We start from the raw sequence: 15664 nt of genomic DNA on the forward strand, positions 1-15664 counted from the left end.
AAATAATTGAAAGCCCCCCCCTGCAGCAAAACCGTCACATAATGTAACCTTATCACAGCCAAAACCTGTCATCTAGGAAGCCATGTAGGTGCTGGCATCAACACCCTCCTTGGGAAACTCACTGTCATCTAGTTAGCATCAACGTACCCTTTAAGAGCTGAAGAACAGGGATTACTTACGGGAGCGCGACCTCAAAGCGCTTCTCAATCTCGCCAAGAACCTTCTGGTCATCCTCGCTGCTGATAAACGAGATAGCGAGACCCTTGGTACCGAATCGACCGGCACGACCAACACGATGAAGGTAGGAGCTGGCATCGGCGGACAAGTCGTAGTTGATGGCCAGGTTGATGCGCTCGATATCAATACCACGACCGAAAACGTCAGTGGCAACGCAGATGCGCTTCTTGAACTCCTTGAACTCCTTGTATCGGCGGATACGCTCCTCTTGGCTCACGCCTGAGTGGACAGCAATCGAGGGGAAGTTGCATTCGCGGAGCAGCTTGTCCAGCTCGGTAGCGCGGACAGTGCTTTTGACAAAGATGATGACCTGGTTAAACTGAAGCTCATCGAGAAGGTCGTTGAGCTTGCGGTTCTTCTCCTTCTCATCAAGTTTGATGTAGTACTGCTGCAGACCGTGCAGAGTGAGTTTGGTGTCCTCGTCAACATAGTGCTCGGTAGGGTTCTGCATGAACTTTTTGCAGATGGGCTTGACCTCCTCGGACAGAGTCGCTGAGAACATCATGACCTGCTTCTGGTGGGGAGTAGCACGGAAAACGTCCTGGACGTCGGTGCGCATATCTGGGTATTGTTAGTCTGCGCGGTGCGCTAATGCTGTCGAAGGTTGACTTACCGGGTTGGTCGAGCATCTTGTCGCACTCATCGAGAACAAAGATACGAACACTGCCGAGGCGGAGAGCCTTGTCGCGGACAAGAGCCTTGAGACGACCGGGTGTGCCAACGATGATGTGGGGGCAAGTGTCCTTGTTCTTCAGGGTCTCCATGTCGGTCTTGATGGGAGTACCACCGTAGAAGACGCCTGTCTTGATGTCGGGCATGTACTTGCTGAAACGGTTGTACTCATCGCGAATCTGGTAGGCCAGCTCACGAGTATGGCACATGACCACGACTGAGACCTCGCCATTGACGGGCTCGACCTGCTGCAGAGTGGCGAGAACAAAGACAGCAGTCTTACCGAGACCAGACTTAGCCTGGCAAATGATATCACCACCGAGAAGAGCCTGAGGAATGCAGGTTTGTTGGACTGTCGATCGAGGGAATGTTAGAAACGTGTCTTGCTAAGTGGAAATGAAACGAGTGGCGTGCGGGTCAAAGGTAGGTCCGTCCATCGTCGCAGTGCGGTCGCAAATCAGATGCACAGCCATGCAGGCACAGTCCTGTTGGGTGCAGACATCAATGACCTTGTTACAAGTCTTGTCGCGCGTCTGGCTTCCAAATACTCTACCAAGATCGATGCCAATGTGCCATTATGCATGGATCGAGGGAGCTTGCCTTCCGTCTTTCACCAACGGTTTGCTTGGCTTCTCATGCCATGACGTTCTCCCGCCAGGACTGCTTGTGCTTCTTCGCTTTTAACTTTGTCGCATTCAGACAATGACAGCGAGGGGAGCGCTCAATACGCTGGAGCAGTTCTCCTTCAAAAATTACAGCTGCCATATTCTGGTCAGCTTCATTATGAAGTAGTGCATTCATAAACCGAGATTGTGGACTGAGACCGTATTTCAGACACACCAAGGTTCATGGCGTCGACCTGGACGACCAGAGGCCCATGCGACGGTCATTCGCAGTCTTGCTTTTTTGCAAGTGCAACTGGATGTTTCAAGCCAATGCGCGCTGCCTTAGAAGACCCGAGAGACAGCGCGACTTGCTGATGGCGCGCAGGTTGCGAGATGGACGGACACTTTCCCCTCCCGCGTTCATTCCTTTGTATCAAGAAAGGAGAAAACGGAGAGCAAGGAAGGGAAGGGGAAGGAGAAGTTGATGCTTTGTTTGTAGGTAATTAGAATGTGCGCGATGATTCAAGACTGACCCTCCGATGGATGCTCGAAACCGCAGTCTCCGATGGCGCGCAGAAGCTCGGGCTTCAGCAGGAAGTCGCGGAAACCGGTGGAATGAATGCCGACATAGCTACCCTTCTTGTCGACGTTGCTGTTGGCGGCGAGCTCGCCCTTCTTGGTGGCGGCGTTGGCGGTCTCGTTGGCGCCAATCTCCTCGTCGGAGTAGTCAATAAGATCCTCCTCGTGTGACATGATGGGCGATTGTAGTGTCTGGTGGTGACGCGATTGGTCCTCGATGATCAATTCGGAACGGAAGTAAGGTCGAAAAGCTGCGGGCGTGTACAGATCGCGGAGTTGATCAGAGCCGTGTCGTCTAGTGGCGCGGGGTGGGATGAAAAGATGAAAAGCCTGCGTTTGGCTTCTGTTGTTGGTGGCGATACGAGTTTTTGATGACAAACAGAAGTTGGAAGGAAGTGCCCTAGCAGTGGTATGATAGGGCAAGAATAGCACACGGCGTTAAAGATTGGGAGAGGAGGCTGGATCTTAGAAAGAAGAGAAGCAGCGCGAGAGATTCTTGGCAAGCTGTTCGAGAGACGATGGCAGATGGAGGGGAAGAATGGGGAGCCTGGTTCATGCCAGGGAGCAAGCTGGATTGGAGCATGGACCACCTGGAGTGGAGTCACGTGACATGGGTGCCACCAGCGAGGCGCTGCGTCTGGCCCGTCATGTTTGTGCTGTTCCCACTGTGCCCCTGTGCCACTGGACCTGGGTACTTGCCTGGTGGGTGCAGGCGCTACCCTACCCAGGTACCAGAAACAGAGACTGGCAAGATTTGCGATTGGTGACTGGCTTACTAGCATTTTCACTCCCACAACTCTCAACTTGACCTAACATTGCAGCTTATTAGAAAGAAACGTGGTCATCATTGTTGCTGCTTCTCTTGCAAGGTGCAATGGCCAAGGGAAAAGCACCTCCTGGTGTTCAAAACAAAAACATTTACACCAGAGCGTCATACCTCTACCAAGCCGCTGCGTTCCTGGCAACCGCTTCCCAGCCACAGGGTCTCAGTGCACCCGATAGATCAGCCAGCGACATCGACAGCGGCGCACAAGATGCAACCGGCGGACTGAAGGACCCAAGTCCGACCAAATCGGCAAAGGAAGCCCCCAAGCCGGGGGCTCTCACAGCAGACCAGCGCAGGGCCCTGCAAAACATGTCCCGGAGTCTCCTCGCCGACATGCGCGCCGTCACCCTCAAGCTGCTGATCCGCCAGCGCCCCGAGATGAAGCGCACCGTCTGCCGGTACTGCGACGCGCTGCTCGTCGAGGGCTCGTCCTGCGACGCCGCGGTGGAGAACCCAAGCAGAGGCGGACGCAAGCCGTGGGCAGACGTCCTCGTCATCCGTTGCCGCGCGTGCGCCGGCGTCAAGCGCTTTCCGGTCGGCCAGCTTGGCAAGAAACAGGTGCGGAAGAGCCTACGGGTCGGGAAAAATACGGCACAAGATGGCCAATGCCCAAATCAGATGGAGCAGGATGCACGATGTTCGCAATAGGAGTTGGAGAGACGTCGAGGCGGACAAGAAGCTGCAGATGATAACAAACGATACCCGGCGTAAGCCATTGTTGCAATAATACCAACTATGATTTTTATATACAAAGCCATCGTCGTAAGCTACTTGGCGCCTTCTTTTACACTCTCTTCCCCCAGCACTCGACTGGCCGCCATGAATCTATGCCGTGTTAATCACCACTCCCATCTGAACAATGTAAAGGAAGGAGGAGGAACTGTACTCACAATGCGCCGTGCCAGCTGCCCAGGCCCCTCATCGCGTCGGCCTGCACGCTCGTCATGCGTAACAGGTTCTCTGTGTCCGAGAGGTTTGCGGAGAGTTGGGCGAGCTGCGAGTGTAAATGATTCTGGCTCGGGAACATTAGCTCTCATGAACCTTTCCTTCTCCACAAACAGCATCCATTCCTCTTCTCAGTCATCAAAGAAAAGAACAGGGCAAAAGGACATCTCTGGGGGAATATTACTAGCTGTCTTGATTTCATTTGTCCACCTGCAGCTCCGAGGGCTATGCTCTGTCGATTTCCACCCCCGCCGATACTTCTTGTCGCCATTTTCAAGACGTTGTTTCTTGCCTTTGAAAGGAAATTTGAGCTTGGCTGTTGAAGAACGAACCAAAGAACCCGCACGCAAAATCGGAGCCTAAGTCTAAGACAATGCCGCACACAAAAATCACATGGGTTTGTTGACGTTGACTTCAGTCCGACCGCGTGAAGTTGCGTAGGCCCCTAGGAAAGCCACGTAGAGCCGGCTATGGAGGTATATAAAGAAAAAGAAATGGCCTGAATTGCGACAACGGAATTATTTTGTTCACGTTGTTATATTTTCGTTTTGGCACAGATCTAGTAGCTATGTCAGCGCGTCGCGTTCCATCAGAGTATACAGAGCACGACGGTTCGTTCACGTGACTGTGTTGTGAGCTCGAGCCCATTCTACATACTACATCAGTACGCTGGCACTAGCAGTTTGGATTTTCCTTTTAGAAGAACATGCGCAAAGTGGAAATGCATATCAAATAGAGATAGTTCCAACTTCAAATTATTCAAATGAGGCGCCCGATTGCCCGGCGCTCCAATATTCGCTGTCTTGGGCTGTCTTGTACCACAAGTTTTGTCAGGCTCAACAGACCGCATCGTCTTTGAGATCGCATATCTCGTGCCGACAAATTTGACCGTTTCCACCGCGGCCATAGCAACAGTTCGTTCCAGAACGGTACATAAGAATTGGCGTATAACCAGACAGTATTATAAAATAGGAAAAAAGAAAAGCGAAAACTGACCCCCAAGACTCTAATATGTGTATGTGTTTGTGAGTAATAAAACAAGAAGAAAACCAATGCCTGTCGTAGTTCCTGGAGAAGGCCTATGCCGTGGTATGGATGCCGACCTTTCACAGGAAGCTTCAGAGAAACAAGTAAAACAATGAAAAAGAAAACACCAGGCAATTTTATGTCCACCGACACTGTTCCCAATCGACCATTCGCGCCGCACATATTTTTAGAGTCCAGCAACCTTTTGCTTGTTCTTATCCATGGCTCCTGTAGAGCGATAGCGTACAAAAGGCGATCCTTGTAGGTAGGCCAAAGCTAGGATGCCAGGTCGTGTTTGATCCTCGGCCGAATCGACATTATGAAGGCAAAAAACTAAATGTTCTTGCTCAGATGCAATAGTATCAAACCAGTCAAGCGTTTGCTGCCGTTCCTTCTTTTCGGCCATATGTACAGGATTTGGCAAAGCTCACATAAAACAAGAGGTTCGTCTGTTTTCTGGCGTATTTTGCCGTTGCCAGATTGAACCAACTCCCAACGCTGTATTTTTTTCGCATGTGTAAAGCAAATGAGATAATAAGAAGACTGCCTCACGTCTTGTTAGAAACCGCCGTCGGCCTTAAACACAGGCACCGGCGGCGTGAGTACCGACATGTCTTCCTGCAGAATTTTCGTGGTGAATCGATTATATTAGTGGACACTGGTAGCTGCTGGTGGCGCAGGAGGAAGGCTGGTCTGGCTGCTGCGTGCCGAGTTTTCGGAGTCGATTTCACCACTGCCCGCGCTAGCACTCGCACTACCCGTCAGACTTCGCACGTTTCTAGTCTTCGGTGGATGGAGGGCGCTCACCCCAATATGCTGTTCAACTTGCTGAGGGGCAACCGCGTTGCCCTGGCCCGGAGGATAGCGAGGAATGGGCTGCCGAACACCCTCGGGCGGAGAGGGACGGCCATTCATGGGAGGTCCGTAACCGTTGGGGGGCGAAGGTCTGCCGCCACCGCCGCGCATCGAGGGACTGTATGGGTTTCCGGGGGACTGGCTTGCGCGACGCCCATAGTTCATTCCTGGAGGGCCACCGGGAGCCTGGCCGTATTGCAGCTCATCAAGTCTCGAGGCCGTCAGGGAGTTGGCTCGGGAGCCACCGTTCATGGTGCCTCGGTCGACAGTACCATAGCGATTCGACGAGCAGCTCATAAGTGGGTCGTCTAGGATGTTGTCTGTCATCATGGGTATCGATGCAATTTGGCTTGAACGGTTTCGGCCAAAGCTGGGTCGGAATCGGCCGCCGCGGGAAGGGGGGGGAGCATCGAACTCAGGGTTACGGCGAATTTGAGAGGCAGGGGGGCCGGAGGCTTTGCGATTCTTTCGTGACGTGACGCTCATCATGTCAAAATTGTCGGCGTCAACAGCAGGCATTCCAGGGCCCACGGGGGGATCGAAGAAGTCATCGTCGTCGTCGTCGTCGAACATCTGAGTACTGTGGCGCATAGGATGAGGGCCGCGGCGAGGGCCCGGTGGCCCCGGAGGAGGGCCGCGTCGCATGCGCATCTCCTGCTCTTTGAGAGCTAGTTCTCTCTGTCTGAGCTGCAACTCTCTCTCACGCAACCCAATGTCACCGCCGTCGGCGCCAAAACCTTGTTCATGGCCTTCGGGAATGTCGTCGTAGAGGACAAGATGCGAAAATTCTTCGAGATCATTGCCGTCCATGGATCCACGTCGCGAGGGAGCTCGGGATCCGCCATTCATGTGCGGTGGTGGGCGCCCCATGCCGTTTGGGCCGCCGTTCATAGGAGGAGGTCCGCGTCGCATTGGCCCGGGGGGGCCGAAGTTGGAAGAGTTACGTGGACGAACCTGGCGCGGTGGCATACCATTTCCATTTGGCATGCCGCCCATCATTGGACGGTGGCCATTCTGGGATGGCAGGCGTGGAGGCTGACCGACGGTTGGGGAGCTTGGGGGCATAACAACAGGAACGTCTCCGGTCTTGGGCCGGTTCCTATTGACCACATTCAAGTTGTGCATAATGGCGTAAAGTGTCTCGATTCTGGGAACGGGAACCTTGGCTTCGTGAGCGAGCTTGATGGGGGATCCCAGATACGTCTCGATTTCCATCGGGCGTCTAGCGACATAGTCTTGCCACATAATACTTTCTGGAAGATTCGTCTTTGTCATGTCGCCCATTACACTCTGCTTGAAGTCAATGTCGAATTTGCAGCCATTGGCCTCGGCGAGGAGGAGAAGCTCGTCGATAATGCCAGTGACCATGTCCTTGACGCCGACCTTGTCTAGAAGAACGGATTGGTTGGGGGTTTCAAAGAGCACGCTGACAGGGTGGAAAGCAATCGGACTGAAAGACAGCAGGGTTAGCGAACTGGCTGAGGAAGTAGAGCGGAAATAAAAAATGACAAGGCGTACCCAATAACGCGTTCATATTGTTGCTGACGAATGTTCGGCGACACTTTGCAGTCGACCTGGCCGGTGCTAAGAGTCATGGCCAGAGCCTGTGCCATGTCCTCTTGTATAGCTGGGGGAATATTGCTATGCTTGTTGGCCGGACCAACCCAGACATCGGTCGAGCCCTTGTGCTCGAATTCGCTTGGCCCGAGCTGGGTAAGCTCGGCACCAGAGACTAACGAAAGAACGACGTTTGTGGGGTAACGCTCTTCGATGGCGGCTTCGACGCCCAGTGTGTGTGTTGTGTTGATAAGAATGCAGGTATGCTGGGGCGTTACGACAGAGTCGATAACAGCGGCCAGGTCGTACACGTCGGGTAGGGCCTTTACGCACAAGACGACGTAATCGAAAGGGCCGTCACGGACATTGGAAGCGTCTTCGGGGTTTCGGACCACTGAAGAACATGCAAGTTAGTTTTCACTGACACTGGAAATGCGATCCAAATTTTCGGATGTTCGATCAGATACGCACCGTGACGAGGCTTAAAGCGCTCATTGCCGAATATAGGCGACCTACAAATGATCGTTAGAAATGCCATCGCGGAAATGAAAAACATGACATTCGGCCGGCTGTGCCGGACGTGACCAGCGCAACATACTTGAAAGAGATGCCGTATTGAGAGACATGCTCGTATCCCGATTTCCAGACTAGGGTAACATCGCAGGCGTTTGTGGCCTGAAGTCGCCAGGAGAGAAAGGCAGAGACCGGGTTTCCGCCAACTGAACAAACTTGCATTAGCTCATTGTCGGTCATGATGGGCAGAAGAACCGTGGCGACGCGCAGGGCAATCGCTGGGCGCGAATGATGCGAAAGGAAATGAAAGCAAGGTCGCAGAGAGCGACTCAAAATGTCTGCTCAATTGGGGTGCATAGAAAGAAAGCAACGAGAGAATGGAGAGTGAGATAAAAAGTCTGAATAGTACAACGAGGATGGAACGTGTAGATAAGAGGCTAAGTGGGCTGGAGAAGAGGAAAGGCAGCGGCTCCCCCCAAAAAAGAAGGGCCTGGTGACAGTGTGAAGATGGGCCTGCTTAGTATTCGCCAGCAGAGCGACAAGGGTATGGGTTGCACTACAGAACAATGCAATGCGGCAAGGATGCAAATTTGGGGATGGGCTGGAGGTTTTTTTTGGGGGGGTGGGAGGGGGGTGGGCAAGTTGGGTTTGGGCTGATTGATGGATGGACGAACCTGCAAGAATCTTGAGACGGGGCGTCATAGGTGCCATGGTTGAGTAGGTAGGGCCCGATGCGGCCTAGTGGGCTTGGGCGGCGGCCAAGCGATTAAAGGTGCTGAGTTTCGTAGCTCTCACAGGAGTAGAGCTAAAGTGGCCGTAAGATTAAGAAAGGCTCGGCTGTCAATTTTGAGCACGAGTTCGGCCGCGGGGAAGAGGCCCTGTAGAAGGGTTCGACAGCTGATGGGAGAGCAGACGGAGCTGTCAACAAGCAAGCGAAGACGCAGTCCTGGGGGACGGTCAAGGAGGGGGATGATTCAGCGGCGATGGGATCTGAATGCAAGGTGACAGGGGCGACTGAAAGTGAGCCTGCAGAGCTGGTCGAATGGGAGGGTCGGCAAGAGATGGAACAGCAATGCCAGGGGTGTGCGTGCTGTGATGGCACACGCACGACGTGGTCGCTAGGTAGGTAGCGTCGACGGAATGTGGTGGTGGAATATCGTCAAAAGACGGCTAGGTGCCTGACGATTGTCTGGTGGGCCGAGCGCGGCGCAGCGGTCAAGTCGAGCCAGAGGCGCCTTGCAAGGGACTGGGAGAGACTGGAGAGAGAGGCAGGGCAGCCGAGTTAGGACAGATGAGCCCAGAGCACAGCAGCAGCGAGAAGAACACAGATGTGAAGCGGCCGGGGTATGGTAGCTTCGCGGTGCTTGGTGCAATGGAGCAACGACGAGCAGCGTGTTTCCGGTAATAGGAATTTTCAAACGAGTGACTGAAAAAAAAAACTGGCCGGGTCGAGCTGGGACGAGCGAGGCTAGGCAACGTGGTTGGCCAGTCGGGTGGGCAAAAACTGCGACGGCGTCAGAAACCAAGGGTGCTAACTTTTAGTAGCGTACAGGGAAGGTGGGAAAGACGAAAAAGCTGGGACGCTGGGACGGGACTAGTAGCGCGACGAGCGAGCACAAAGCTGAAAGGAAGAGAGAGAGAGGAGGGAGAGAGAGAGGGCGCGGGAGAAACACAGCAGGCTGAGGTGCAAGGTGAGGTGATGGAGTACTCCGTACTTGGTAGTGAGAAGGAGTGGCCGGGACGCCGGAACGACAAAGCCACGACCAGGATGTCAACGAGTGCCAGCGATGGTGGGACGATGCGAGTGGGCAGACGGGGGAAATGAAGAGTATGATTGTAGCAAATGTCAAGGGGCGCCAGATTCTGGGTCACAGACATGTGCAGAGTCGTGGGCCCGTTGGTTGGTAATCCGCGCCTGCAGTGGACCGGCTCTAGGGTGTAAATTTTTTTTTTTCTTCTTCTTATTCTTTGCACGGGCGGGCGTGGGGCGGGCAGGAGAATGATGGGCGGGCTATTTGGGGTGGTATTGCCGCTGTACCGAGTACATTGGAGGAGGGAGGTGCTGGAGGGACAGCGCAACGGTGCAGCAAGCAGGCAGGCCGACAGGGGCAGGCAGGCAGGCAGGCAGGCCGACAGGGGCAGGCAGGCAGGCAGGCAGGCGGCGACCACCAGCAGGAGCCACAGCCATCTCGGCACGACTGCCTGTACCTGAATGGGAGGTATCGGAGACTGCATGTTTGGCAATCAACCCCCAAAAGCCAGCCAAAAAGCGCCAACACCACTCCCGCAGGTACCTGGTGCCAAGTACCCAGACTGGTACCCATCTAGGTACCGGCCGCAATCGCATGCGTGGTGTGAAAGGGGGCGCAGGCTGCGGATGCGGGTGGCGCTGCACTGTCAAAGTCCCACTGTTAAGCCCTGTTGCGCTGAAAATAGGCCTTGCCTGTCCTGGGCGCGGAAACGACGGCTTGGGTGTGCCATTTTTTGTGTGTATGCGTGGGTGTGGGAAGGATGTAATCAGGCACATGAACGATTCGCCAGCGGCAACGGCTGGGAAATAGACAATAAAGAGGGCAAGGAGCAACGCCAAAAACGGGTTCAAATGCCTCATGTCAAGCAGGCAACCTCCACCAAGCAACTGCTTGGGTTGACGACAAGCGGCATTGAATTCCAATGACTCAGCAGGTGCAATCGAATTCAGGTTCGACCATGCCGCCAGGAACAGTCCAGCCAGACGGGAGGAGAAACCCTTAGCGAAATGGGCAGTCTGCTGAGCGGGCGACTCGCAGTATACCGGCCATCCAACAGAAACTGACTGGACAGCAACACCGAAGCGCACGCTCGGAGGCAGTAACGCCGATTCAGTATCCGCATTTCCCCAGCCGTCAGTGGTGCTAATAAGCAGCACGAAGGGGAAAAAAATGTTTTTTTTTATCGGAGCCTTCGTTGTCTTGGACTAGTTCCTCAGCGCCGTTAACTTGGTTGCTTGGGCAGGACACTTGTCGCTGGCGCGCAGTGTCTCTGTTTCACCAGCACTACTTGGTGCGTGGTGGAGAAGGACGGCTCTGCAATGCGAGGGTTGCGCTCTCGCTGGAGTGTGCATGCCTGCTTGCCATTCAGGACTCGCGTATATTTTGCATTTTGTTGTCTGACTTGGTTTTGGTTCGCCTCTCGCTCTCTCTCTTGCCTTGTACTTCGAATGTGCGGTCCGGTGGTGTGTTCGCATGTGGGCTCCGGAACGGACGGTGGGTAAGAAACAAGTTAGCACTCACCAGTAGCGCGCTGCGGTTCAAACTCTGTACCAGTAGGCCTCGAACGAGGCACGCGGATTGACCTGGACGCCTGTGTGACGGAATTTCTGGCAGCTCGATATGATAGGTTCGATCTGGTAGGCGACCAGCGGCCGAGTTTGATGGTCCGCGATGCAAGTCGTCGGAAAACACGGGCGTGGCACGAAAGTATCCGAATCGTACAAAACGTCGTTGGAAATAGCGAGTGAAGAGACCAGGGCTGTCGATGAGTCACCAGGCGGGAGCAAAATGAGTTGGAAGAAAGTTGAAAATCTGCAACTGGTCTGTTTGTTTCCTCGTTTGTTGATGGAGCGTGGAGAAGTCTTCGAGTGGGCTGGCGATTGCGGGTCCTCGGGATGCACCCAATCTATCGACGAATGCAATTGTCACCGTCAAATTTGTTGGGCTTTAGCGGCCGTCGAAAATTACTTGATGTCGGGAAAAGAAGGCTTCGGCTGATGGATGGACGCAAGGTCTGCTTGTTCGCAGGCACGCAGCTCGAATGCAGGATGATGCTGCGTTGCCGTCGGTATCATTCGTATGTTCGCTTTCGATGAGTCGCGAGCGCTTCTAGCTGCTTTCTGGCTTTCCGAATTGCAGAGAGTTTACTGTCGATGAAGCCTTATGAATCGTCCGTTCGTCATGGCCGACTGATGTGCTGACGCGAACACAACACTTTCCCCAGGATTACTGGCTGCGAAACGCGCGGGAGGATGGGTCTGCAGAGGAGGCAAAGGGGGCGAGGAATAAGAAGAAGAAGAAGAAGAAGAAGAAGAGGAGGAGGAGGAGGAGGAGGAGGCGAGAAGCAAGCGGAGATGAAAACCGAGCCACGGAACCAAGAAAAGAAAACAAGAGAAAACGGAAACGAAGAGGGCAAGAAAAAGAGAGACACAAGGCGGGGATGGGTTGGCAGAGGAAGGGACAAAAAAAAAGACAGACTGGCCAAGCCACAACCGAAAAATTAAGGACAGACTATCAGCATCCAGAATACGAGGCTCGCTACCGCACACGTCAGGCTGCTAGGCGCGGGCCCGAAAGAGCCTAAGAATGGCAAAGTCGGGATAATTTATTTTGAATTAGACTACCCAATACGCAGTGTGGCTCGGCACCCTGCCAATTCTCGGTATCAATTGCACCCACTAAAGCTGGGGGGAAAAGGCAAAAGGCTATCACTAGCATGCGAAGCCGAGTCCGGAGCACGTGCAAGCACAGTTTGCGTTGTGCCTCTCATACCCTCTTTCTACTAAGGAACAGCCTTGCAGCGTACAAATAGTGCGACCTGCATTCAATACTTGCTTGCATGCTTCGCTGCGCAGGCATTTATATTGCTCGAATTCTCCTGTTGTTGACGGAGGCTTGCTAAATCAGGGTCCACGTACGACTTGGGTCGGGCCCTCCCGAGTGTCTGCCCTTTGTGCCTAGCTCCGCTCCCCCCCCCCCCCCCCCAACGTATCGGAACATGGCAAAAAGTCAGACTTTTTCTGTTTGCTGGTTCACGGCCTTTGCGCGGATGTGAAATGCGCTGACAGGATTGAGGGGAAACAAAGTGCAGCTAACAAGCTTAGTTCAAGAGCTCGCGTGAGCGCACGTGCTTTTCCACTGACAGCTCGCGACTGCTCCCCGGAGAAGATGATGGGCTTTTTTTTATTTTAAATTATAAGCTAGATCCTGTTGAACCAATAGAAATGGAGCGAAGATAAACGTCACTGGTGGTTACGGCCAGTCTGTAAGTAGGTAGGCACTGGTAGGCCAGTATACACAGATTTTCATCCATCCACACACCGGCCGTAGCCTTTGATTGCTGCAGTAGAGCAATCGACCGCCGTCGGCGTGACTGTCCCGATGTTGCGGGAGTGGCATGCCGGGGGACGCTGCTTTTCTAGCCGACGAAACATGGCGAAGAGTCAATAGACTAGGCACGTATGTAGCAATATCTGGGTAGCCCTTGACCTCTGCCAGCTCTCTTCGTACCAGTGAAGCCCAGCCTCTTTTGTGCCAAGCAAGCATGGTCTTTTTCTTCGTCCTCCTACTTGTTCCACTACATGCCACGCCTCGTCAATATTTGGTGCAAATACCAGCGCCTTGTTATCTACCCTCGTGCCCTCTTTTCGTTCCCAGCAAAAGCGCGTCGTCATCTGCCTCGGATTGAGACCGGGGCTGGCGCCAGGGAGTATCATCGGCATAGCCGGTCGAGGCCTGCTTGCTTGCCTCGCGGTCCAGCTAGCAACAACCCAGCTAAAAGCTTGCTGATGATGGTATCTCATGGGGCTGTGCGTGATTACCCACTCAACACCACGGCATGCCAGAATGCATCTTCCACTGCGGCCTGGCTTTGAATATTGAGTCTTTGCTCGGTATTGATTGCCTACTGCGCTTCCATGCCCGACCCAACTACCGGCGTCGACTTTTTTTTTTTGTCGCATCTATAATATCTGCCAAGTGACCTCCGAGATTGGCTGGCGGAATCCTGGTACCAAATTTATATGGCAGACGTTATTTCATGTGGTACTTGGAGGAGCACACAAGGCCCCGTCCACTACACGGTCACGAAGAGGGGTTTATTCTGCATCCTTGCCCACGAATGGCCCGTAAACACCGCGCACGCAGGCCACTGACGCTCCAGAACTGTCAGAGACATACATACTCACCATTTATTACTAGTGAAAACAGCAGTGTCGGTAGGTCTCACCATCAGAAACAAGGCTGGGAGTTGCGGACCTTTTCCAAATGCCGCCACCCGTGGACGTTCCCTTGTGGGTACTTACGGAGTTGGGAGTTCAGGATCGAAGGATGTATGTACAGCCTCACGCCTGTCGCAGAGCCGTGAGAGGGAGGCAGTGCTACGATTATACGATACGAGAGCATGCAGCCCAGAAACTAGATGCACCTGCATCGCACCGATGCCAGAAGCTTTTCACTGCGGAGCGACTGGGTCTGCGAAATATAGATGGAATGGTGAGCGTGGGAAAAATTGCTCTCTCTGGCCTCCGCCGCCTCCGCCGCCGTCTCCGCCCTTGTGCGGGTATATTGCAGGCTTCGACTTGAGTGTGACTGCCTGGCACGCCTGGTTGGTTGGCACGGCCTTGGTCTGGCCAAGAAGTTCGCGGCGGCCTGGTCCGAAGTCTAGTTTGCTAGTCTGGTGGAGTCCACTGGCAGGGCTTGCAAGGGGGCAGCGAGAAACAGGGAAGCCCGAGGGCTTGCAAGTCTGGTAGCTTTGACGCTCTGGTTCGAAGATGCGCCACGCTTGAAAGTACCGTCCTCTTCTTACCAACCATTTGCTTGCCCGAAGTGTCGAGTGAGCAGAAGCAATGCTTGGCTCTCGAATCTTGAGATCCAATCTGAGACTTGCACGACATTGTCCACTCCCTGGTGGCCGTATACCCTGCCCTATATATTGGACACAGGAGGGCGGAGGCTGGATACGATGGGGCGGCTGAGTACTGATAGGGCTAGGTGGCCAAGTTCCCCTGGATGCAATGCTATTTCCGGCCAGCGTTATGCGAGACCTGTAATAGCCTCCATAATAAGTCGACGCATCTATTACTGCGAATGCCGCTTCTGCCAATGACGGCAACATTTCGCCATGTGAAGTTACCGGCAGTACCGAGGTCCAAACTTCATGTCAAGTAGCAATGCGACACTGCTTGCTCCAGCGATTGATTAATGCACAAGCAGTAATAACAGTGCCCGCTGTGGCTTGTGGAACTGGGGGCGCTTCATCAGGCAAAAACACTCACGATTTTGTGTCCTAATTTTCCACTGTACTCTGCAGAAACTCACTCTTGTCTCCACGGCCTTTTGTTCTATCATTTCAGTTGTTCTCTTTGTTTCGTTTGTTGGGCAAGTAGATGGAAAGAGGGCGAGATCTCGTACGCAGATTCCCATGGAGCTAATATATTGCTTGTTCTCAATCAGCTCTCATTAACGCAAAAGCGCTCTAGCACTGCCGCTAGGTGACACAGCAGAGTATGGATGGTTATGATGTGCAGTGTAGTTTATTAGAGCAGAATACTGGTGTATTTACCAGGCACGGCAAGATGAGGCATTCAAATCAACACAGGTCTCAGCCACAAATGGATCTTTGCCGGTATTCCAGGAGCTGCTGGGATTTTCTCTCCGTGCTAGCCGCTGTTGAAACTCAGATGGACGTACGCCGCCCGCGAGTCACAATAGAGATGGATTGTCAGAGGGTAATTATCAGCAGTACAATCAAGCTGCTGCCACGTTGCCGGCCAGCGTGGCCTATTCAGCTAAATGCGAGCCATTCAAATACAGTATCCGATACGTACCTTCGGCGCTGGTAAATGCTCTTGCGTTGGCAAAGTCTTCTTATAGTATTAACGAGCTCTGGTCTGACGTCCAGAAAAATCTCAGCATGTCACAGGCTATCATCAGGCTACAATGCTTGCGGTTAGTAACTTAGCGCACTGTTCCTCCATCTTGGAAAATGTCACGCACGCATGAATGCAGGCGCTTAAATTTAGCCTCTGGGCCCCCCCAATTCTCGCATTGATATGGGTACTGAGCAATGAGCGAGTGGCCCAGTCGGGCTTTCATCT

General features: G+C 53.5%; 4 protein-coding genes across 4 annotated transcripts; 1 reads left to right on the forward strand and 3 right to left on the reverse strand.

Annotated features, from left to right (window-relative positions):
- Positions 1-72: 72 nt before the first annotated feature.
- On the reverse strand, positions 73-2267 carry LMH87_002508 (uncharacterized protein; the record flags this gene model as incomplete). Its single annotated transcript, XM_056193976.1, has 4 exons — positions 73-121; positions 180-798; positions 851-1261; positions 2048-2267. 4 exons carry the CDS (start codon positions 2265-2267, stop codon positions 73-75), a joined length of 1299 nt encoding a protein of 432 aa, XP_056050960.1.
- A 700-nt stretch (positions 2268-2967) lies between these two features.
- LMH87_002509 (uncharacterized protein) lies at positions 2968-3567 on the forward strand (the record flags this gene model as incomplete). Its single annotated transcript, XM_056193977.1, has 1 exon — positions 2968-3567. One exon carries the CDS (start codon positions 2968-2970, stop codon positions 3565-3567), a length of 600 nt encoding a protein of 199 aa, XP_056050961.1.
- A 119-nt stretch (positions 3568-3686) lies between these two features.
- Positions 3687-4135, reverse strand: LMH87_002510 (uncharacterized protein; the record flags this gene model as incomplete). The annotated part of the gene is made up of 3 exons (XM_056193978.1): positions 3687-3744; positions 3810-3931; positions 4049-4135. 3 exons carry the CDS (start codon positions 4133-4135, stop codon positions 3687-3689), a joined length of 267 nt encoding a protein of 88 aa, XP_056050962.1.
- Positions 4136-5538: 1403 nt separating this feature from the next.
- Positions 5539-8526, reverse strand: LMH87_002511 (uncharacterized protein; the record flags this gene model as incomplete). Its single annotated transcript, XM_056193979.1, has 7 exons — positions 5539-5632; positions 5698-5714; positions 5776-7195; positions 7264-7696; positions 7774-7814; positions 7901-8021; positions 8490-8526. The coding sequence occupies 7 exons, from the start codon at positions 8524-8526 to the stop codon at positions 5539-5541; spliced, it is 2163 nt and encodes a 720-aa protein (XP_056050963.1).
- Positions 8527-15664: the final 7138 nt, after the last annotated feature.

Source organism: Akanthomyces muscarius, chromosome 3, assembly GCF_028009165.1.
Source record: "Akanthomyces muscarius strain Ve6 chromosome 3, whole genome shotgun sequence".
NCBI classification, from domain to species: domain Eukaryota; kingdom Fungi; phylum Ascomycota; class Sordariomycetes; order Hypocreales; family Cordycipitaceae; genus Akanthomyces; species Akanthomyces muscarius.